The sequence below is a fragment of the Cydia splendana genome, chromosome 15 (genome assembly GCF_910591565.1).
Source record: "Cydia splendana chromosome 15, ilCydSple1.2, whole genome shotgun sequence".
NCBI classification, from domain to species: Eukaryota; Metazoa; Arthropoda; class Insecta; order Lepidoptera; family Tortricidae; genus Cydia; species Cydia splendana.
Window position 1 is genome coordinate 2580804 of NC_085974.1, and position 25201 is coordinate 2606004.

The following is a 25201-nucleotide window of genomic DNA, read 5'->3' on the forward strand; positions in this document are numbered from 1 at the left end:
TTATCTCTATCTCTCTCTCTCTCTCTCTCACACACACACACACACACACACACACACACACACACACACACACACACACACACACACACACACACACACACACACACACACACACACACACACACACACACACACACACACACACACACACACACACACACACACACACACACACACACACACACACACACACACACACACACACACACACACACACACACACACACACACACACACACACACACACACACACACACACACACACACTTTCTTTAATTATCTCTGTCCCAATTTAACGTTTTCGATCAGTCTATCTTGTCTTTGGAAAATATCAAAATTAATCGATTGTTTTCTTTTATTTTTTGTCACGAATAAACGCTCTCTATTATCTATTCTATTCTATTAATTGGAGTATCCGGAATTCGAAACACCGATAACCGAAAATTACTTCTAAAACGGTATTAAAAACTCTACCTGCATTGAAACATAAGTATTAGAAACCTGCATTGCATATAAGTATTATTCTTAAAATGAGCAATTCTCAAAAAGTGTACATTTCGATCACATCTTAGATTTCTATAAAAATTGGTATGCTGGTAAAGTACATGAAGCTGAACATCTTCCACCATATTTCCCAAAATGTCCCAGAAAGTTTCTAAGAAACATTCCTTTTGTTTGTTACCAGATTTCCTTACACATTTGGTTGTTCAGCTTCTTATACTTTACCAGCATACCAATTTTTATAGAAATCTAAGATGTGATCGAAATGTACAAACTTTTTGATAAATGCTCAAATATTCTACAAATCTTAGTACAAAAAAATATTTTTGTTTAATTCAATCTCTCGGGCAAGCTAGCCATCATTTACGAGTTTTCAATACTTACAATTATGTAAGTTATGCATAAAAATAATCAAAATTTTATCTCAACAGAGGAACAAAGTGTGTCCGGCATCCCCTCGCCCCCGCACTCGCTATCTGTGTCGTCACACTCGGCAACCTGGTTGACGCTCACGTGGCAACCGCCACAGTTCTCGCATCCCGACGAGAAGATCTCCTACACGTGAGTTAAACTAATGATCTCTCTAAAGTCCCCAAATTTGTAGAAATGCCTCTTAGAAAACGAAGAGTATGGGAAAGTCTTCCCCTCGCCCCCGCACTCGTTATCCGTGTCGTCACACTCGGCAACCTGGTCGACGCTCACGTGGCAACCGCCACAGTTCTCGCATCCTGACGAGAAGATCTCCTACACGTAAGTCAAACCAATTATCTCTCTAAAGTCCCCAAATTTGTAGAAATGCCTCTTAGAAAATAGTATTAAAAAGTCTGATTTATACTCGCTATCTGTGTCGTATATACCAAGAAAAAATTATGAGAAATGGCAAATATGTTAAAATAGTACAGTGTCCTATATATTAGTATTTTCTTTAGGTAGAGTTGACAAAGTAGGCACATTTTACGTTCATTTTAAACCGACGCGTTATAAAACAATATATATATAAGTTTTATAACACGTCGTTAATTTCTCCATATTAACGATACATATTTAAAAAAGAAATATATCAATTTATCTACCCGACTACGGCAACGCAAAAGGAGGGTTATGATTTTGACCGGTATGTATATGGGTATGTTTGAATGTATGTATGTATGTTTATCCTTGATACCATGTTTTAGACCCGGATAACATCAAGATGTCTTTGTTACCTGTTAGTGTAATTTTCTTCAACGTTCGTTTTTCTGGTCTCCTAATATAAATCTAAGAGTGTGCCGTCACGTAGGCAACGTAGGGCATTAAATTGAATTTAAAATAACATGGTCAATATTCTTTTACCCTTTAATAGGTGGCTACGCCTGAGACTGACCAATGTAATATAAGCCTTATTTGAACATAACGAAGTCTTCGAATGGACATTTCAGCGCCTCCGTATACTCGGAATACATATCATTACTTATTCTGTTGGCGTGTGGGTCTGAGTTGTGGTGGTTTATTTTATTAAGAGGTTAAGCTCTGTCAACAACTTTTGGAGAAAAAAGACTCAAATATAGGGTTGAATATGGCACTCGTTAAATAAATAAAAATTGGAGACAATCATACACACAACAACAAGGTAGGTTTCGGCAACGTCTTTCCTACCTACACCAAACTTAAAAACAATATTACACCCCACTCTGATATTTAACTGATATTTTAAACGACTTCTACGTGGACGCACTAAATGATCTTACTGATCCAAATTGAGTCATTGGCCTCCGACACGAGTAAACGCCAGTTGTCTCGATCCAGCGCAATCTCCCGCCAGTTATGGGCTTGAAGATCGCGCAAGTCCGCTTCAACCTCGTCGCCCCAGCGATACCTAGGACGCCCGATCGGCCTTCGGCCTACCGAGCGTCCTAGATACCATTTTAGCGCCGCGATCCTCATCCATTCTACGTGGCCAAGCCAGCGGAGGCAGTGGGCTTTTGTCTCGCTGATAATATTAGGGCGCAGCCACAAGATCTCAATCTCTTACATAAATAAATCCAAGCCAAGCTAAGTGTATATAAGTACTTATATAATTATATAAGCAGCGAGGCCTCCAATAATAAATAAGTAATAATAGTTGGAAGCGAACTCAGTAACTACGATTCAGAAAACGCTCAGCGGCGCGGATAACGAAACTAACTGAATTTGAAACTTTAAAATGTGTAGTGGTTTTGCATGTAGCACTTTAGAACGAGGGGCTGGAATTATTTAGTGGCGCTGGTAATAGAATGAGCCGCTACATTATGAAAAGTTTCACTAATTTTATATTAGCGGCTTTATTTATGTTTTATATCAAATGCTTATAGAATGCTATTTGAAAACCATTTGATAAAAATAACAGTTACCTACCGTAAAATTTGGCTATTTGGTAACTGTGCTCCAACATTTTTTATATAATTTAACATAAAAACTTGACAGATTAGCTGCGCTACTAATAAGTGATAATATTTTGGAAAATCAAGGCGTTTTTACATCATTCAGACCTAATATTTTCACCTATTTTTTAATGGTTTGAAAATAAAGGTTTCTATATCAAATACGTTGATCATCACTTAGAAGACCTTAGGCGTTACAGTGTGTCTTCAAAATCACATTAAAGCACTTACAAAACTTATTATTTAACATTCATGTTAAATATTAAACCGCAGTCTACCGGAACAGCCGAATTTCAAATGTAGCCAACTTAAATAAAACAGTTGCGAACTGGAAACTTCGCAGACTACCAAACACGGTGCAAATAAACCGTGTACAGACTATAGGCTAAGAGTTAGTGCCGGGAAATGGATTACTATCCTTATTACTAGATTCGGGTATGACAGCAGTTCATAGGTGGAAGTCAAAGTAAGAGTTTTATCAAAGCAGAACCAGTAAATAGTTACCCGCTTTGTCCTACCCGTTGTGCCCCAAAGCACGATTATTAGACAATAATAAAATCAAAAATAAAATAAATAAAATAAATAAAAAATAAATAAATAAAAGTAAAGAACAACGCCCGAACTGTGATCATGGTATAATAATATACTCCGCCTGGTACTCTCTTCCGAGACTCGCGAACCACGTGACTGACACACACCTACGTCATCTGAACCTGTGAACAGCATGATGACGTAGGCTTGTGTCAGTCACGTGGTTCGGCGAGTCTCGGAGTACCTATATTATTATGCCATATACCATGACCATATATACAATGACTGTGATCGTCTTTTGGAGTTAAATAGTTCCTAAATAATAATTACGGTATTATCAACTTTATGGTATTAGATATATAGTTCGTAGTTTCCTAATAGAGCCCGACGCTAATCCTTTTTTTATACCAGTAGGTATGACACATTCCCGTCGTAGTTATAATAAGTAAAACCCATCAATTTCTTTATTTTGCATCTACTTGGTTAAAATTATATCTTAACTCTGGTGACCGACCGGAACTTACAAAAACTCAGGAGTATTCACAATATTCACATACCTAATCATTACATATGCATTATTTGACATTCGCACTTAATTTTACAATAAAACACTGCCTACCTACAGTACCCACTTTAGACTCCGTTCCCGTACACAGATGAGTAGCTGCCAGATGTCTGAAGCAACCCTACCGTCCGGTTTTGTAGCTCTCATGACCGGATCTAGCTCTCCGTCTACCATATTTGCACACGGTTCATATTCAATGTCCTAGGTACTAAAGTTAGCCGTCCTATTCTAAGTTCTGCATGTAATTTAACTTTGAATTTAACAAGGTTGTGTATTGTATTTGACTTGGCTTTATGCCGTACAGACAGACAAAGTAAGATTTTGTACTGATTTAGTCAAGAGGAGTCGGCACAAACAAAAGAAAATTCGGCAAAGCTTATAATTTACTAAAGTCGTGTGATTAACAGTATTTTTATTTAATTTCTAAATTATACTATATATTATATTGTTGCAACCCTCAAAATGTCCAAAATTTAACGCCTTTTCCTAATTACCGTATTGGTTTTTGCTCTGCATATTACACTAAAATATTAAACAAAATTAAATTTAGATGACAATGACCCGACATGAATTACGTTCCCAACTAAATCATAAAGTTTCTTAGTCGAATAAGATGTCACCAAAACCAAACTACCCTTGTATTTGCGAAGTTGTAAGAGCAAATTGATTAGGTTCCGAGTCAAGTTGTACAGTTTGAGACCAAATCCAAGGCTCACATTCAAATCCCAGGCTTCAAATCGAGAACTACCTACTGTCGCCGAGATGGTTTGCAAATTTAGTCTGAATCACAGACGTAAGTCTGAGTAGATACCGTATGTGCCACGTAAGTTATAAACACACCTTATTGGTGACAACCGATAACACTAAGCATACCAACTTTGACAAACTTTTCAAATCCAAGAAAAAAGCCGGTTTTGTTATGTTGATGATGTTTTGATAACAAAATTTCCGTGAGGCACAGACATATTAAATATATTATATGGCGTTGGTCTGCCAACGCGTGCTCCCGATGATGCTACTCGGTACGGAGTGAAACATGTCGAGCAATTTACAACACGTTTTAATATATTTAATACCTATGGTGATGATGTTAAAAGGATGTGCTTATTTGCAGTCGTGTAATTGCATTTTTTAGTAAAGCTTCTTTTACTGATATAACCTACTGTAATTACTTTAAAATTTCATCATTCTTATTGATCGCAACCTTTAAACGCCGAATTCACATGCACGAATTCGTTATAATCTACTTAAAGTCCGCCAAGAAATTGTAGAAAATGTTTGAGGGCGCCACTTCCTGCCTAACTGTCACATTCTTAATGTAAAATGCTTAAACATGTCAACAATTTAGTCTGGAATTGTTTTAGTTCCACTTTATTTAATTTCTACTATTTTATACATGTCGCACTAAAGATATGTCTGTGGTTTGCATATTATATATCACAGTGTTTATAGATTTAGTAGTGTTGCTAAATAATCGAGTCTTCGAGTCCAACTGGACCACTTTAAATAAATAGATAAATATATGGTTAAAGACATTCGAAGTATGTCTAAGTACATGAATGTAACCAAGGGTCTCTATTGTTTCCCATAAAGTTTCAAGTCATAATGTATTGTTTGTCCGCATTTTCGTTAGTCATAATTTGGTTTTTCACAGAAACGCGCTTTTCAAGTTTGTCATAAAACAGACCTGACCTAACCTATCTATAGGATAACCTTACGAAAATCCTGAAAAGTTAGCGGTTTCAGAACTATGACTAATGATAATCTGACAATCATTACATTATGACTTTCAATAATTATGTCAAACAAAGGGATCCGATGTAACCAATATTCTACTAATACACAGTGCGAAGTCCTTTTTTGTCTTAGACTCTGATTGTAATGCAATATTATCCTCAAATCCTATTGCCTCACGATTGAACAACACTTCAAAAAAGATTTAACTCGCTCACAACTCAAAAGATTCGAGGAACTTTAAAATGCAGTCTCGTAAAACTCGAGTTCATAGACTCGGACTCGACTACTCGAGTTTTTACCAACTCTATGCATTAGCTACGTTCGTGGCTGTTCCCGTGAGGGTCCAACGCTATACCTCAGGGTACCGCAAATGTAGTTAGGTTACCTTAATTAGAACGAGATGCAATCTTGTGTGACCTCTATTTCCCGGTTTAGGTAGTAACGGGAACTTCAAACACAATTAATAGAGCTAAATTCGGCTAACTTTAGGGGTAACATAAATTTTGACATCGTGGTTAATAATACACATATTATTATAATTGAGTTATTATTACTAGGTATAGAGAAGCCATGCCGATGTGTCAAACCTGGGATAACTCGGGGCACTCATACTAAAGTGACGTAGAAAAATATTTTATCGACAATTAAATATATCGATGTTACTGTCAACATAAATGTTCTACAAAATAAATATATTTATACAAAACTGCTTTGTATACTGCTTCTTAAAATCTAAAAAGGTGTTTTTTCGAAGAATTTATTTTATTATTAAACCAGGTCAGTATTTCCACATTGGCGCTTAATGTTTTATTCTAATCATTTTATATCGTTATTTATTATTTCTTAAATATTACTCCATCTTCATTTATTGCTAAAAGTACATAAAAAGTGAAATTTACCTTAAGTCATAAAGTCTTATATATCGACATCTTTTTTATCGATATCAAATCCCTAGAATGTGCCCCGAGTTATCACAGGTTTGCCGATGACACATTGTAATGTGACACAAAATAACAGTAAACCTTTTTTTGCAGACTGTACTACAAGTCACCAACACAACTAGGCCAAGGCAACGTGACCATGGTCAACACAACTGTGCCTGGTCACACCCTGGAGAAACTGACCCCGAACACACAATACGTGTGCTGGGTGAAGGCTCACGCTGCCGCCGGGGAGTCACTGCCTTCGGAGACGCTTCTGGCCTGGACGGATCCTGCTTATCCAGCGTATGTCGAGGTAACGCGAACTTTCCCATATAATAGTATTACATTGAAGCTTTGCTAAGACAAGTATTCTGATTATAATGCTGGCCCCAGGCGCGGACTGAAGCGTTCGGGTTCATCATATTATAAATAAATAAATATTGGACAATCTTACACAAATCGACCTAGTCCCACGGTACGCTCAATAAAATTTGTGTTGTGGGTACTTGACGACGATATACTCGTACAAACGGGTGGAAAATTTCTAAAGACTGAGCTGAAAGGATAGAACGATCTAGAGTTATTATAATCGTAAAGCTGGATTTAAAAGTAAAACAAAATCATTAAAATGAAATGTTTTTATATCAGTGACAACCCTACAAAGTTATTTAAGTACATTTTAAATTGACACATGTCATGTCATTCAATATGATCTACTTGCTAGGATTGAAACATACATATTTTCGCACTAATGTTTAACAAACTGTATATCTCAAAAACTGTTAGAAATATTAACATGATTAATAAGTGAAAAATAAAGTACGTTGCCTGAATAATTCCCAGTTTGCGTAAAAGTCCTTCGTTCGGTTTTCCACGCGATATACATAAGTGTACATTTCATTCGATAGCGTCACGCGTTTGCGTTAAGTGTCATTTTGTATGGGATTTTTTCCAAAACTTCCCCCTTGGCGCGCTGTTCAAAGTCCCATACAAAAATAGACATAACGCAAACGCGAACTCGTCACGCTATTGAATGAGATTTACACTAGAGGTCCAGATAGATGCATGGCATTAGGTATATGGCAGTTTTTACTACATACTTTTTAGTTTAGTATTTGTACAGTTACGGTGGTACGTATGTATAGTTAATAGGTTTCTAATAGAGCCCGACGGCTAATCATATTGTCTATTGTTAAGTAAAACCGCACGTGCTACTTACCTGCAAAAAAGGGTCTCAATTATTCTATTTGGCACCTGAGCGCGGCCTAGTCCAACGCTCAAAAAACCAGTGTAGGTGCGCTCTCCGATAACGCGCCTTTGTTACGCATCTCGATGACACATTTTAGACTGGTTCTGTAGCGTTCGACTCGCCGGCACTCAGTAACCGAAGTACTGCCAGCCTAGCCAAGGTTACAATCGCTATCGCTTCGACAACGAAAAGCTTTATGTCTCTCTATCACTCTTCCTTATTAGTGCGACAGTGACAGTTGCGTTTCTATCGCTACGGAGCGTAAGCGATTGGCAACTTGGCTACGCGGCCTGTTTTTGAGCGGTTTTAATCAATCAATCAATCAATCAATCAAATTATTTATTGTTGGTCATGAGTTACATAGGATGTTATTCTAATTTACAACGGTCTTCATGTCCTGCCTCAGAGAGGCGTACAATATGGAAACTTAAATCTAATTGAGATCAGAGATCACTAATATGTAAATTAACTTATTCTACACAAAACCAAATTAGTTAACATTTTCATTTTTATTCCGATAAAAAATCAGAAATACTGTAAATACATTTCTCCACTAACCAATTAAAAAGTTGTTTTTTAAATTCCATAGGCATCATTTTTTTTAGGTGGATTGGTAATTTATTATATATTTTTGGACACATAACCATAACACTCTTTGAAAAAAATGCCGAATTTGACCCAGGATATCCAATATCATAACCATATTTAGACTGAAGGCGTGGTCTTGGATTTCTACCTTCAAACATGTTCTGTTTTTTTTAACTAAAATACTGATTTCAAATATGTACTTAACAATAGACGATAGGATTAGCTGTCGGGCTCTATTAGAAACCTACGAACTATACCTGTTAATAAATAATTTCTCAAAAAAAATGATCCTCCTCAATAACAGTTCCGATACCAATTGCCAAAGCAAGCCAATTTAGCAAATGTTTTCTTCCATATAGCCCCCGACGGTGAACCCCGTGAATCTGGTTGTGGAAGGCTCCAGTATGACCATCCTCTGCATCGCCATGGGGACACCTACACCTACCATCTCACTGTACATTTCTGGTAAGTGAAAAACGCTTACTCACTATATACTTGTGTGCTCCTAGGGGGTAATTGCACAACAGATCCCTATGGGTCGAAGTATATCCGCAAGGGTCCCCGAAAACGATAGGATAAGATAAAGATAAGATACTTGTGTGGTCTATACTGTGCTCTCTGTCACACCTAGCTGCGGCAGGCAGTGTTCTCTCTTTTTTAATTGCTTCGCGTACAGCCAGTGTTTGACACAACTATGATAGTGTTAATATCCTGTAGCCACCCAGAGGCAGTTAAAAACGCTTTCAATTAAGGATAGTGAACTAGTGCTTCTCCGAATATTGTCCCCATTTTCCTCAATTTATATGATGGAAAATATTTTTTCACATCACCTATTCGAAAAAGGGCATTTTCTTCCCCGCTAGGAGGGATCAAAGTGGCACTTTTCTTCCCTGCTAGGAGGGATCAAATTAGTACTTTTCTGTTCTAGGAGACGATTTTTTCTTTCTTGCATACTATTTTTTTTGGTCAAATAATACATATTTTGGAACATAACAATTTCCTCATAGTTAATGTGAAAAGCAGTATGTGTCACACGGTATCAAAATTATTTCGTCTTGGGCGTTAACACTTGTATCCCTCATTACGCTCAGGATTCTACTTTAGAATCCATCGCTTCATTCAGGATTCAATGTACGCCCTTGACGGAAATATATCATTTTGATCCCTTGTAACACAAACTACTATTAGACAACTTGTTGTATATTAACCATAGCTATGACTTCGTTTGATTTATTAAGAGTTAGGAGCGAATAACGAATTCTATCCGTACTCGTCTCTCTCTCTCTCGTCTAACCATACACGCGATGGTTAGACGAGATAGTTAAAGTCGCAGGGACAAACTGGATACAAAAAGCACAGGATAGATCCGACTGGCTTACTCTGGAGGAGGCCTTTACCTGAGAGGGGGTTCTTGCTTAATTCACGTAGTAAAAAAAAAAAAAAAAAAAAAAACAAATAACAACATGTACCTAACATAAGTGACCAAATATTTACTTAAATTTGACTATTTGAAAAATGAAACAAATTGTATTGCAGATTTTATTTATGTTTGACATTGTAATATGCAAGAAATAAAAGGCTTTTTTATTTTTTATTTTATTATTTTATTTATAACGAATTCTATGCAAAACTTTAATAACTCGTAGCTCTTGTAATAATTAAGAAATCTAAAAATTAGGTGGCATATGTGTAGATACATCAAATTGTGTAAAACTATTGTCTATAATGTTAATATCTAGAGAGGAAAATGGGGACCACCTGTTAAAGTCTTCTTAATATTCTTTCAGAAAAATCTACATTGTATTCTGCTTAGAGTTAGACCAAGAAAAGTCTGCTGCGATTTTGATAGCCCACGCAGTGCAAATGTTATTATTTATACGTCATAATTTCATAGAAGTTTGACGTTTAAAGTAACACTTGCATATCTCTGCAGACTTTCTTGGTCTAACTCTAGATAGGTTTTACTTTGTTGAGGGCAGGTTTTAGCAGACATTTATCGATAAAAAAAATGCACACAACACAGACATCTGTGACAAATTGGAATTTTATAAAGTAAAAAAAACGTACTACATTCCTCTATTTTACAAATTCCATTTTCCATTTTCATCCAGGTCACCTTATCCGCCAAGTGGAGACTAGACACATGGTGACAGTAATACACAACGTCACCCGTGACATGGACCAGATCTCGTGCTATGCCGATAACGGCTACGGCACACCTATGCAGGCTTCTAGGAAGATCAATATTTCTCGTAAGTCCTTATATTCAATGTAAATTCATGTTGCTTAGGAGTTCATATTTTCAGCTAAAAACGCTAGCCTACCGGTAGCGGTAAGGTACAGCATGCATTGCAATTGCATGGAGAAATTATGAATGAATTCATGATAAAGTCGCCATGCACTATAACAGCTGATGGTACAGGTCGAATCACATAACAATACCGCGCGAAAATTATTCTTTGTGAGGTGAAATAAAAAACAACTAACTCCCGGGCAAAGCTGGTTTATAATACAATTTTTTGACTGCAGACGTACCAACAATCCAAGCGTCTGGCATCACAATGGCCGCCGCCGGTGACTCCGTGATCCTGGAATGCCGGGTCGAGGCCCTGCCCAAGCCGACTATTGCTTTTTGGAGAGACCCCAACGGACGGACGCCGGTCATCGATGGTCCTAATTATACTATACAGCTGCTGTCAGATCCTGAGGTGAGTTTATAAGCTAAGCGCGAAGAATTTCGTACATTGACACGCCATTTCCTATCTCTTTCGCACGCGCAAATTCTTAGCGCTTAGCGTCCGTAGTTTATTACTACGGTTACTATGTAGTTTATTTTGTACCTTATAACAAGTAGATAAGTGTGTGTTTTATGTATCGCTCTTGACATAATAAAACATACTCCACTTTATGTCGTGCTTTAGGCAAAAATCGCTGATTAAAACTTAGAAGTTTGCATTGCACATTACAATAAATTCATTTTTTTTTTTGTATAACATAATATATGTCGCGTGTAAGCTAACTTATAGCTCCATCTAATCAATATATCTAACAAAAAAATAAGTGTTCTCATAGAAACTAAACGTTTAGCTAGCTTATGATAACATTGGGGACGTCACATCTTTGAATTTCCTACAACGAATGCTCGACATAATATGTAGTAATTGTAGTATCGTTTGGTATTTAATGTTCAATTTTTATTAGTGATTTATTATGTTATAAAAATGTTAATAAATAAATAAACGGTTAGACAACGAAAAAAAATTACAATTTACTTTTTGACGAACGGGAACATGACGTGGTGAATGACATTAAAAGTACGAACGAAACAGGCAGAACCTATTCCGTCCAGTTTTTTAAGGCTATTAAAAAATGCTATGACAGTTGTAATTGCTTTTCCTGGACATGAAGGCTGTGCTTTAACCCTTTATAAGGCATAAAAGTGTCAGGTTTAATCCAAAATGGAACCATATCACTTTGAAATAAAGTTGAAAATCAGGTGGGAAATATATTCCCTCTGCTTTATAATAGCTTAACTGGTTTCTCTTCAATCATCTAGTTGTTTTGATCGGACTCAATTCATTTCGAGTAGAGTATGAGTTTATTGTGTGACATATTTTATCTGAAGCTTTAGTCTTCATAGTATTAGAATAGTTTAGTAATATATAATTTATTAATATGAAATCACACAAATGCCACAAGATATAGGTACTGTGTGTCTGTGTGTATGTGTATTTGTTTTATTTAAACAACAAAACAAGCTTTGCGCGCATGAGATGAGAGTAAAGGATGACTCACGTTAGACCGGGCCGTCTTCGGGCCGGAGCTTCCAGCGCTTACTTTTCTATGACATGACAGGCGATGACATGATGCTTTGCATAGAAAACGATGCGCCGGAAGCTCTGGCCCCGACACGGCCCGGTCTAACGTCTAACGTGAGTCATCCTCAAATTTGTAAAACTTTTCCGAAAAGACTAACCATACGGTCTACCGCGAACACCGAAGTTCACAAATTGCGGGAATCTTTCTATTCCAATTAAGGCGTAATTAAAGTGACAGAGAAATATGCCCACAATTTGCGAACTTTGGTGTTCGCGGTAGGCCTTCAGGCAATTTATGTCAAAGCGTGAAAGAAAACATAAACAACATAACTCTGTACCCGTAAAAAATCACGTACAAGAGCAGTGACTTTACTTTTCAAATTTTAATCAAAATAGGTATTTGAGGAAAACGTCCTTAATAAAACAGGAAAACGGTTACGAGTTCATTCCTATTGTGCAGCCTAGTAAATGATTAAATTTATAGGTACACCATTAAACATCTCATCATCTTCGTGTTAACGTTATGGCGGATCACAACTAGTGTTGTAGAAACTCAAGAAAGACTCGACTCGTTTTTACGAGACTTTGCGCTAAATAAACTTCCGAGTCTTTGCACGAATCCTTTATTGAATCTTTTAAGCGTAACTCAAATCAAAAGTCTCGAGTAGTTCGAATAAGGATTCCGTCAACAATTAGGTATATGGTTGTACTCGTAGGTACAGTCAGCAATTCTATTAGCTTAGCACCTTTGCATACTAGTTTCTATGCTAGTTTCCTTTTTTCTGCAGCTGACTGTACCTAACCGAATGAAACCTCTACACTAAGACGAAGATAATATGTAGGTACCTACTTTGATTTTTATTGTAAAAAAAAACAACGGTTTGCACTCGGGGAGTGCCGGCAGAAGTGAAAACTCAATGACTAGTGCAAAATGCACTATGTATAATTGAGGTTAACGCCATCTAGCGTTATTTCGTCGCATTACTTGAAACCCCTAAGCACATCATATTCATATTCATATTCATTTATTCATAAAATTACAAACTTTACATGTCAAAAGGGTTATTAATTAATTAGGTCAATTTCAATTAAATTACAATTCATTAAAATAAAATAAAACAATATAAAAATTATCAATACAATTCAAATAAATAAAATATTAAATTAAGTTACGATTAAATCATAATTATTATATTCTGACATGTGATAAAATGCATTTCTAGTCAGCCATCACTGTTAGTACTCATATTAATACCAGTTGGAGCGAAACTCACTAGATGGCTTTTAAATCAATAAAGAAAATCTCAATGACATTACATTTAACAGGTCCGTCTTACGGTCACGTGACCAGTACGGTGACGTAATCTCACGCGAGCTTAACATTTTTTCCCCACCTCAAAAAGTGCACACCGCCGCCAAAAAGAATAGATAGTATAGAGGGGTCCTGTCATTGTAAATTTTGTAGTCACTGTAAATTTACTGCCATCTATCGACACACTACTAAAACTCAAAATGAAATCGTATAAAGTTATCAAAAAATGTATATATATGGATAAATGATTTTATTATTTTTATATCATTTTGATCCATGTTCATTCACTGATATCTATGTGTTAAAATTGTTAAATATGAAACGGTGTCGTCACGCCATCTAGCCGAGGATAGGCTAAAGGTGTGTGTGCCATCTATTCGAGAATGACTTTTGCTTGAATTCCGAGGCACGTTTTTTCCTTAGACTTTATTCGTCTTATACGAAGTTACATATGTCTTTGCCGCCGCTAAAGAAGTTTTCACTTCAAAAAGTGACATTTATCTGTAACGAACTCAAGTCTCTACTAAAGACTCCGGTCTCATAACAAGTAGAAAAAAACTTGAATATCGACTTAATTATAATTATGAGTATAAAAAATACAGTCGAGTCTTATTACAAGGACCCGAGTCTTAACCAACACTAACACGTTCTCGCTGCCGCAGATAGTGTTTCAACCCTATTAAGTTCGAGTTAAGATTCCAAATTACAAGCTAGAACGCCATCTAAATGCTAATTCTTCGTCGATTATGGCGGATATTTATTTGATCTTATGCTAATATTCTAATCTCATTCCTATTCATGGCTCCTTGTGAACTGGGATGTCTTTAACACTGTTAAATTTGCTTGTGATTATTGTAATTACTATTATAATGTATTAAGTTGACAGATCAAACAACGCATTGTAGTCTCGTGGAATTAAGTAATTTATAAAGTCTTTGATCGCGCCTTTGTCGTTAAATCACACTCTCATAAAAATCCATCCGATTCGCTACCTTACGAGTAGATTAAGATCCGTGTGCCACATGTTTAGGGTTCCGTACCTCAAAAGGAAAAACGGAACCCTTATAGGATCACTTTGTTGTCCGTTTGTCGGTCGAGACCCTTCATCTCGAGAACGCGTGGAGGAATCGAGTTGGAATTAAAACCATATACTCAGTTCTACAGTTGTAACTCTCTCCACCCTCTAACCCTTATAAATTAAATATATAAATACATAATTCCCTAATTATTCTAATAATTGGCCACGTGATCGTCTAGTCTAGTAGTTAGGACCCCTCTGAAATGAACCGAGATACCCTAGATTCTTTAATGAGTAACAACTATATTTTGGACTCCAATTTTACTTTATTTTACTTAGATTATAAGCAAATGATTATGGTACTGAAGATATGTTTTATTTTGTTATTAAAGAATAATTTAATGATTATTTTAATTGAGTCACAGATACAGAATATTCAACGAATCTCTAGGAGAGGTATAAATGTTATTGATGAAATATTTAAATATAATATAAATTTAAAAATGTTTTTGGTAAAATCCTGCTACGCCTATTAAGCTCCCGGGGTACTATAGAGGCAGCACTCCTGAGGTAAGCTCATTTACTCCCTAGTATTTTAAAGATAATTATATTTAACTATCATCTTCTAAACGACTACCACCTCTATATTTCGATGCAGGTCTGGGAGCTCTTAGTCCGAAAACCACATCAATCGGAGCACCTACCCTACCTCTTTAGCCAGACGGGCTATGACCAACACTCCGGAACCTATGCGTACCTAGATGACGACGAAGAGAAGCGCCAAGTATTCATCAGTCATCGAAATTACTCATCTTTTTTATATTCAAAAGCTAGGGATGCTAATCCCTTAATCCCATTCCCCAGAGCTGATAATCTAGACAGAATTCCTAGTTCTCTAAATGTATAAACGAAGTACCGAGTTTATTTGCTAACTATACATGTTTTATGAGACTGAAATATCAAGATGAGCATTATTTCACTCAAAATTCCCAATGGACTACTCTTGTCTTGCCAAAGGGGTCCCTAAAACAGAACCAATCTTCGATCCTTCCATCTCAGACTAGCCTGCACTCCTAAACCCAGCTTGATATTTAATTATTGATTATGAAATACCATGAAAAATAGGTTGAACTACTCAGTACCTCGTCTCCACACCAGAAAACCAGAAATAGAAATAAAATTTTATAAAACCGTTAATGATCCCCATATAAATTAGAAAATAAGAAGATTTAGACAGTAGAACCTTTACCTTTTAAACACGCATATTTTAGGATAAAGAAACCATATTTTTAAACCCTTAAAGATAAATATATATATCAACCATATCAATTTTATAGCCCAGACCTAAAAAGAACCCTAATAAACAACAAAATGAGTGTGTGATTCTACCCTAACCCTACCCATTGTCCCTGATCTAGTACATTCAAAGCATAGTTCGTTCTTACCATCGACCTAATGCTTTGTAATATACGCAAGTGTAGTCCCTACATTAAATCTGTATTCATTCAGCGAGCGATTCTGAAAATGCAACCTATAGGCTCGTGTTATTATTCCCCCCCGAGGCATTTGGCACAAAGTCCGGGAGGCAACTCGGGTAGAATGACCCTATTGTGTCTACGAATGGTATAAATAAATATATTTAATATACAAGGTCTCCAAATACTGTAGGTTTCAAATGAGCAGAGATTACTCCCAACGGCGCGCACGTGACGCCCTCATTTTAGTCTATCAGTTGGACATTGGAGGCCAGGAAGGGAGAGATATTTCACTGTCTGTGTTGGTAAAAAGACAATGCCAAGTCAACCCTTATCTTGGTAAAAGGAAAAACCTCCTTCCATCTGTCGTTTGTCACCGTTAGGATAACAGATGAAAGGCTAGACAAACTGTCTGTCTAGACACTGATCTGGTTTCAAAACATATAAAATAGTCTAGGAGTTTTCAGATACAATTTTCAAACAATTAACCTCAATTACTCAATGATAATGTCATATAATAGACATTATATTTAAAGCAAATAACTAAAATGAATCAAATTAATCACTATGTCAAGAAGGCCCAGAATGATAATGAAATACTCAGTACAGATGTATTAAGTTCCAACGTTACGAAGTATTGACCCCGCACTGTCCGAACAATAACACATCTTCTAACTCTAGCTTTCCGAAAACATTCGTCCCCGAAAGCCAACGATAGATATCACGATCAGAGTATTCACTAGACCCTAAACCTTCGTTACAAAACTCCTATTAAAAATTAATAGCAAAAGTGAAAACACTCTGTCCGAATAATACCCAAGCTTAAACATATGGAAACAAAACATTGTCTCCACAATGCCAAACAAAGATACGAATTCCAAATATTAACTCTATGAGATCAAGACATAGTCTTTTCCTCGATAAAGCCAAACAAATAGAAAAATGAACAGAGTTTTTCCACTCACCAGTAATTTTGACGCACTTATGAAAACCAAAGTCAGGTGTCGGTCCGGATGCTGAAGATAAACTAAACTCGCGACCTCTCCCTTCAGCCTATTTATATGATTTTTCCCTATCTCGGACATGCTATCACGGACACAACACCTGTGTCGCACCTGCTTATCCCCGACATTTTCTCCAAGAATTATGTCCGAGTTACAAGCCCACCTGCGTTGCACCTGCGTAAAATACCTATCCCCGACATTTCTTCCAAGAATTATGTCCGAGATATGAACACACCTGCGCTCCTTCGTAAGTCGGACTACCTAACGGCGACATTAGTTCTTGGAATTATACCTATTCGTCAATGAATTACCTATAAATCCAGATTATAATTTCCTAATGTAATCCTTACGTCTTTTACTTAAAACTAGTGTCCGACCGAAACATGTTTTTTTGCCGAAACCGAAACCGAAACCGAATGTTCGGCTTTGGCTCTAGTTTCGGCCGAAACCGAAACCGAAACCGAAACTTTTGTAGACTTGTTAAAATCGTTGAAAAAATCTCATAAAACCGCTTTTACACACATATTATGGGGCTGTCAACACCCAATGTCCTTGAAACTGATGTTACTTAAGCAGTTTTTTAAGAAAATTACTAGAGTTAGACCAAGATAATTCCGCAACGATTCCGATAAGGCATGCAGTGCAAGTGTTACTTTAAACGTCAAAACTTCTATGAAATGATGACGTATAAATAACACTTGCACTAGTAGCACTGCGTATGCTATCAAAATCATTGCAGAATCCTCCCGGTCCAACTCTATTCATTCACCAGTCAAGCTAACATGTAGATACAGGGTCAACCAAAAAAGCAACCAAAAATGCGAGCGCAGCGAGCGCGAAATTTTTTGTTAACAATATCGCAAGGCCGGGTACCGATCTACACCTGGGCCTAAAAGTCCGAAGTGCCCCAGTGAGGCGAACTTTCATGCGAAGTCAAAGCCGTGCTTCAGGCTTCAGGATAAGTAGTTAAGCACAGACTCCAACCAATGTCCATTGTATTAAAAAGCGAGACCGCAGGCCGAGCATGGCGCAGCGAGGCCAAAGGCTAAGCTGAAGTAGAGGACATGTGGAACACAAACCAATGGTAAATTGAGGTAAAAAGTGAGGCTAAGGTCGAGCATTCGTATGAAAAACTGTACTGGGGACACTTTTAAGGGTTTTTTCTTCGTTTTAATCAATAGTCAGCTGTTCAGCTTCGCAAAATATTAACTATTGAGAAAATCAACTTTGCGACCCTAGTTGAGCGTAGCCTTTAACCTCGCTTAAAATTTGCCATTAGAGGTAGATAGAAAAATGACTGAATAAGAGCGAAAAAGACATCGTTCGACTCGGGCCGAGCTGACACTCGGCCAACGGCTACGTGCGACAGTGCTATCTCATTCACTCCGATACAATTAGACAGTGTGCGCGTTATAAGTATTGACAGCCTCTTAAGACTGCGTCGACCGTCCAGTGGCGCTCTCATTAGTGGAATTGTGTTTTATAATAAACCAATTAATTTCTGTACCTATACATGAATCAGTATATGTAGATATGTATTAATATTGTTGTCCTACTTATTCCCCAACTTTTGGTCTTTGTCCGAAGTACCATTTCGTAAGTTTCGGCCCGGCCGAAAGGTTCGGCCGTTTTTTGGCCGAAACCGAAACTACAGCCGAAACATGATTTTATGGCCGAAACTGGCCGAAACCGAAACCGAAACCGAACCTTCGGTCGGACACTACTTAAAACTTAATTTTGCATGATGAAATATCTCGGACTCGCTCATATGTCGGACATTTGATACTTCAGAACTAATGGTCTGAATCGACACGTTCTCTGTGTAGTCCTTGTATCTCACGTTTAAGATTTACTTTTGATTGACTATGATTCCATCATACCTTAAAGCCATCTATGAAATTTCTCACGCAACTACTTGAACGTTAGGTGATTTGTTGATAACGCTTCAACGTCAATACGTAACTTGTTATGTACTTAATTCCCTTCGCGGTGTACAGATGGCGTTGTTTTCAAACGTTTTAACTTTGATATTTATATTGGAATATGAATAAAGACTAATTCAATTTTATAATAAAGGCTGTTTACTAATTAAATGTTTTATATTTATAGATAGGTCCTACGGCTAGTTACACAATCCTTTGAAGCTGTGAAAAAATCAAACTTCTAAGTTAACGTAAAAACGGCCGTATCTTTGGCCGTTTATGCCGCAAAAAACCTATATTTCAACACTCTCAATGGAATTAAAATTATAAAGTACTTTCCGTTGACCTAGAACTATGAAAGGCAAGGAATATCGTCTTATATACTATAAGTACAGGAAAAAAATATAAACTTGTAATAAAGAATTATAAAACTAAAAATAGCTTAAAATTGTACGGAACCCTCGGTGGGCGAGCGCACTTGTCCGGTGTTATCTAGATTCGTTCAGGTTATGTTTGACAAACGTACTAAAATACTTTTTTTATTAGCAGTGTTATCAAAACAAAATCATGGAAGCAGAAAATGAAGTCATCACAGCTTGTCCACGGCATTTTTTTATCAGAGAAAAATATTCTTACAGCGACGACGAATGATACTCATAAATAAATAAAATATGTTTGTGGGAATTTCAGATAGTTAACAAGCTCGTATATGACCCGGACCATTATAATTAGTGGCATATTAAGCCTCTGCAAGTACGAGTATGTAGCAAAAATTGCAAAAAATATTGTTGCTTATTAAATATTCCTCGGCAGTAATATGTAGTTAGTAGGTAGGTATATTTTCTGTACGTTTGAATTTATTCTGAATAGGTGACTGGAAAGTTTCTTGTAAAGTTTTTATCTTTGATACACAAGCATATTCGAACACGCACCAGAAAATGAAATCAAATCGACATTTGAAGAATAATATGCAGCTGCATATGGTAAGCTGTCATTCGCGCGTTCATTGGAAATTGTATAATATTACTACGATTGGACAACCGTGCTAATGATGATTAGACTAATTATTAACTTTAGCCGAATGTAAATTTCTTCTATTTTGGCGTCAGGAATTCAGTCGGTTAGAGCAGTCCTAGATTTCTTAATATTTTCAAAAAATTGTCTCAAAGATGACACATAATAGAAGACCGGAAAACTGGCTTCCGAGTTCAACGCATCAGTAACATTCCAACAAGGAAACGCTGCCATATTCATTACCTCGTTGCAGAAGTCACTTTTATATTTATTTAGAACTAGTTTAGTTTTAGCAGAAGTATTTATTTTGTTTGAAACAAATCATATCTCATTAACCATTTCACAGGAACAAACAAAATACACGATGCGTCTAATAATAAAGAAGATAGCGGACACGGATGAGGGCGACTACTTCTGTCACGCCGAGAACGCGTTTGGGAAGACTCTGCGACCGGTCTCGGTGCGGTTGAGGCCCTCCACGCCACATCATAACGTAACAGAGTGCTGTATTCAGGTAAGTTGCCGATAGTGCAATATTGACTTAGGATGCGCATGTGGCATGACCGTAAGTTCTAAACTGATAGCCTGTTACACTTGAATTCGAAATAATGAATAAATTATTGTGCATTTATCATACATTTCTTTTGTGGATCACCAGTGATCCACATAATCTCATGTAGATAAAGTCAGCTACAGAGATAGTTAACCCCCAATGCATACAAACCGTTGTGCAAGGGGGCTGTGGTTTTTTTCGTGAAAGCGAGTTTCTATGCGGTGGTTCTTAGCTATGTTTAATAAAATCGATCCGGCAATTTGAAGAGTAACTATCACCCCTTTTCCAAAATGATTTAAGGCATTTTTGGCATAACATGGTTTAAAATCTTATGAGTAGCGTAGGGGTCTTTATGTTTTTTTTTAATTGTTATTTATTTCGATTACTACATGAAATTCAAACTCACAACATCTCAACCGTCAATTAGAACCAATACTGCAACCCCATGTACGTTAAGCCATGCGCTTTAAGCTTTGCGCGTTTAACATCACCTTTTGATACAGATGAACGTATCATCGGCGTGTGTCGACGCGTGCAGCTTCCACCTCGACATGGACAACATCATGGACCGGCCGGAGTGCATGAACGACTTCGACAAGCTCATGAAGTGCGCGGCTGATGGATCAGGTAACCAGAACCAGAAACGACAGCACGGGATCTAAACGTCTACATTTAAAGCATTTTACCCTTTTTTATGTAGGTATCTTGAGAGCTGGATCTCACGGTCCAACGTCCACGTCAAACGTCGCTCGTCGGCGTGACGTTCACACGTCAAACTATATCATACGCGGTGTTTAAAACTTTCATAACTTCAGCTGGTTTCTGTCACATGATTCGGTTTGCAAAATAACATCTGTAGCCTTAGTAGTGTCAAACCGACATATTCGCTAATGTCTGTCTTTAGCGAATATGTCACTGTCAAACTAGTGGTAGCCTTACTGAATGTTCTTATAGAGAGTTTAGCATTTCGTGTCTAAAATTGCAAAGGTTGCAACCTCGTTTTAAAGTGGGTGAATTTTCAGTTCGTCAGTCTTTTATTCTTCAATTTAATTTGTGCAGATCACCGCAGCTGCTGCGCTTCCTGGGGCGTCCCTCGCAACTGCCTGGAACTATGCCGCGGCGGCACCGTCGCACGTTCATGCGCGCTGCAGCACGCGCGTCGCGCGCTGGCGTGCTTCCGCGACTCCGGCGCGCGGCTGCCTGGCCCACCGAGGAGTTTGAAGGCGCACACCGCGCCTACACCGCACTCTGTACTCCTTAGGTACGTTGGTTCTTACTGATATCGACTTCAACTCAAACCTTAATAGCCTTTGAAGCATGATGGCTTTGGAATTGGGTTGCGGCGGCACTGCTGCATGCTTCTTAAGTTTACAACCGCTTAGAGCTCTCAACAGCTTTATTGGGATGAGTCCGGTTCCCTCATGACATTTTCCTCAAAGAGTAACTGGTAACTATCAAATGATATTTCGTAAGTATGTATACAAGCGATCAATGAAATACATCAGGTTAGCTCTGGTGAAAATAACTTAATGTCATTAATAACTCTGTAATAACTAAGTATCTACCTGGCAAAAAAACACTCAATGTATTGAGTTATGTATATTTGAACACACTTTGAAAATTACTAATTTATGTCCTTCTTTCCATAGCTGGGAGCCACCAGCGAAGAATCCGCAAACAGTGTATCTGTACCGCGTGTTCTGGCGCGCGTACGGCGCCAAAGTGCCAGAGAAGTTAGACACGAGCGAAACTAGTGTCGTGCTCACAGGGCTACAAGACGACGTTCGATACGAATGCGTCGTCAAAGCTGCGAATGAGGCTGGTAAGTGTTCTTTTAACGTGTATTCTAGCACGCGTACGGCGCTAAAGTGCCAATGTTGCCTACCTTGCCTGCGGGATACAAGTGTGTCGTTACGGCCACCAATGAAGCTGGTTAGTGTACCTACTTTTAATGTGTATTCAGGCGCGCGTACGGTGCCAAAGTGCCAAAAACACCAGGGAAACTAGCGTTGGTGGATGGAGTACGTAGCCAAGAGCTACTACTAATAGAATATTCAAAGTGTAGACAACATCTATTCTCCTTATAATGTAATATGTACAGGTACACACAAATATAACAAAAGTTTTCTCATTCGGCTCGTGTTAGTGGTTTGTTTATTCTTAGTACAAAAATTTTAGAATAAAAATTAATATAAAACAAAAGAAGGGTCCATTCTCTGTATTTCTTTAACCAGCTTCCCATTTCCAGGCACCTCATCGCTCAGCCAGTCCATAATGTTCACGACGGCGGGCCAGGAAACGGGCGCGGCGGCGGCGCCGGTAGCTGCGGGGGGCGCGGCCACCGCCGTCGGAGTGGCCGTCGCCTGCTTGCTTGTGGCGGCCATATTGGCTGCCGCTGCCTTGTATTATAGACATAGAAAGGTGAGTTAATGAATAATGAAACACGAAAATGAACACAAAATGAACCGTCTGATTTCACCTTTACATTTTTCTTGTCACTAGACCTTATTTGTAGGGTACAGATATAATTTTATGAATTTTATGCATGTTGATAGTTTTTAATTATGACGATCGTAATGTGAAATCCTATAATTTTGGCTTAGGCAAATTTGTACTGTAATTTGTAATTTATATCATGAAATAAAATAATCTAAAAAATGGAATCTATTTCAGAATCTTAGACTAAAGGCCCAGGGTGGCGTTGCGTTCGAAAATCCGAGTTACCTCAGGGAACCAGCGCCGATTCCTGACACCACCATTACCAACGTAAGCAATCAGTTATAATTTATCAAAAAGATAACTTTTATTTTGCTCATTTCTCATAAATAAAAGATTACTGTTATTATTATAAGATTATGAGGAAGCTAGAAAACAATGTACTTGGAAAACGAAAATGTCCTTTCCTCTAGCAATTGGAACAGTTTAAACTTGTTAACGTAAAGATTTGCATTAACTATTGTCTCCTCGGCTTCACTTCCTGAAGTAATACCAAAAGCAGATATATATAAAATATTAATAAAATATGAGAAACTTTTCTTTCGTTGCATCTCGCTTGGTCTGCTTAGAGGTCCTTTTTCAAATCCCTATTTTCTACAAGTAAGTAAAAGTCTGACGTACTGTAACAGGGCTCAGTACCAAACGGGAACGCCAACGCCGGAAACGGCGTCGTCAACGGCAACGGGGTCTCCATGAGTACGGCGTGGCGACAGGAAACGCTACAGAATCCCACCACCGCCACACAGCGGGAGGTTGATCCCACACTGTATGAGGAGCTGAAGTTAGGTTAGTACAAGCCCTTCCTGCAAAAGTGTGTCAATGAGCCATGGCGTTGTCAACGGTAACGGGGTTTCAATAAATACGACGTGGTGACTGGATACGCTACAGAATCCCAGCACCGCCCCACAGCGGGAGGTCGATGCCACGCTGTATGAGGAGCTAAAGTTAGGTTAGTAGAAGCCCTTCCTTCAAAAGTGCGTCGATGAGCCACGGCGTTGTCAACGGTAACGGGGTTTCAATAAATACGGCGTGGCAACAGGAAACGCTATAGAATCCTACCACCGTCACACAGCGGGAGGTTGATCCCACACTGTATGAGGAGCTGAAGTTAGGTTAGTACAAGCCCTTCCTGCAAAAGTGTGTCAATGAGCCATGGCGTTGTCAACGCTAACGGGGTTTCAATAAATACGACGTGGTGACAGGAAACGCTACAGAATCCCACCACCGCCACACAGCGGGAGGTCGATCCCACGCTGTACGAAGAGCTGAAGTTAGGTTAGTACAAGTCCTTCCTTCAAAAGTGCGTCAATGAGCTACGGCGTTGTCAACGGTCACGGAGTTTCAATGAATACGACGTGGTGACAGGAAACGCTACAGAATCCCAGCACCGCCACACAGCGGGAGGTTGATCCCACACTGTATGAGATGCTGAAGTTAGGTTAGTACAAGCCCTTCCTGCAAAAGTGCGTCAATGAGCTACGGCGTTGTCAACGGTCACGGAGTTTCAATGAATACGACGTGGTGACAGGAAACGCTACAGAATCCCAGCACCGCCACACAGCGGGAGGTTGATCCCACACTCTATGAGGAGCTGAGTTAGGTTAGTACAAATCCTGATTTCAAGGGTGTATTGATGAACGGGGTTTGGTGGCGAGAGACGCTGCAGAATCGTAACGTATTTAATAAACGACCTCCTGTACACAAGTTAAATATTATATACCTACATAAATATTTTTACTGACTGCTGGTCTAAACTTGCGTCCAGATGCCTGTATATATGCGAGACAGTGTGAAGAATAGGTTGTTATATGATTCGCAAATATTATAGTCTGTCTTTGTTACGTATCTGGATGACACATTTTAGACTGGTTCGACTCGCCAGCACTCAGAACCGTAGAGAATGAAACGACCCTTTTTTTTACTGGTAGTGGCACATGCAGTTTTACTTAACAATAGACAAAGGATAGCGGCTCGGTGCCAGTTACAAATCGACAGACTATACCTACATGTTTACATTAAGTATGTTTTCTAAACTGTTTGGACTGTGTAATGTTTAATGAAGGGGTCAAAAGTAGCTCGAAATGGTTCGTGTAATA

The 25201-nt window shown here is 38.1% G+C and overlaps 1 protein-coding gene across 3 annotated transcripts in view; it reads left to right on the forward strand.

Annotated features, from left to right (window-relative positions):
• Positions 1–25201, forward strand: part of LOC134797411 (Ig-like and fibronectin type-III domain-containing protein 2) — a 110571-nt gene that overhangs the window by 85095 nt on the left and 275 nt on the right. For all 3 annotated transcript variants that reach the window (XM_063769633.1, XM_063769634.1, XM_063769635.1), the window contains 12 exons: positions 933–1062; positions 6768–6969; positions 8853–8958; positions 10605–10745; positions 11023–11201; positions 20403–20570; positions 21113–21236; positions 21669–21870; positions 22259–22431; positions 22858–23030; positions 23283–23375; positions 23735–23891. In XM_063769633.1, the coding sequence (XP_063625703.1) occupies positions 933–1062; positions 6768–6969; positions 8853–8958; positions 10605–10745; positions 11023–11201; positions 20403–20570; positions 21113–21236; positions 21669–21870; positions 22259–22431; positions 22858–23030; positions 23283–23375; positions 23735–23891 (1848 nt within the window). The remainder of the gene's footprint in view (positions 1–932; positions 1063–6767; positions 6970–8852; positions 8959–10604; positions 10746–11022; positions 11202–20402; positions 20571–21112; positions 21237–21668; positions 21871–22258; positions 22432–22857; positions 23031–23282; positions 23376–23734; positions 23892–25201) is intronic.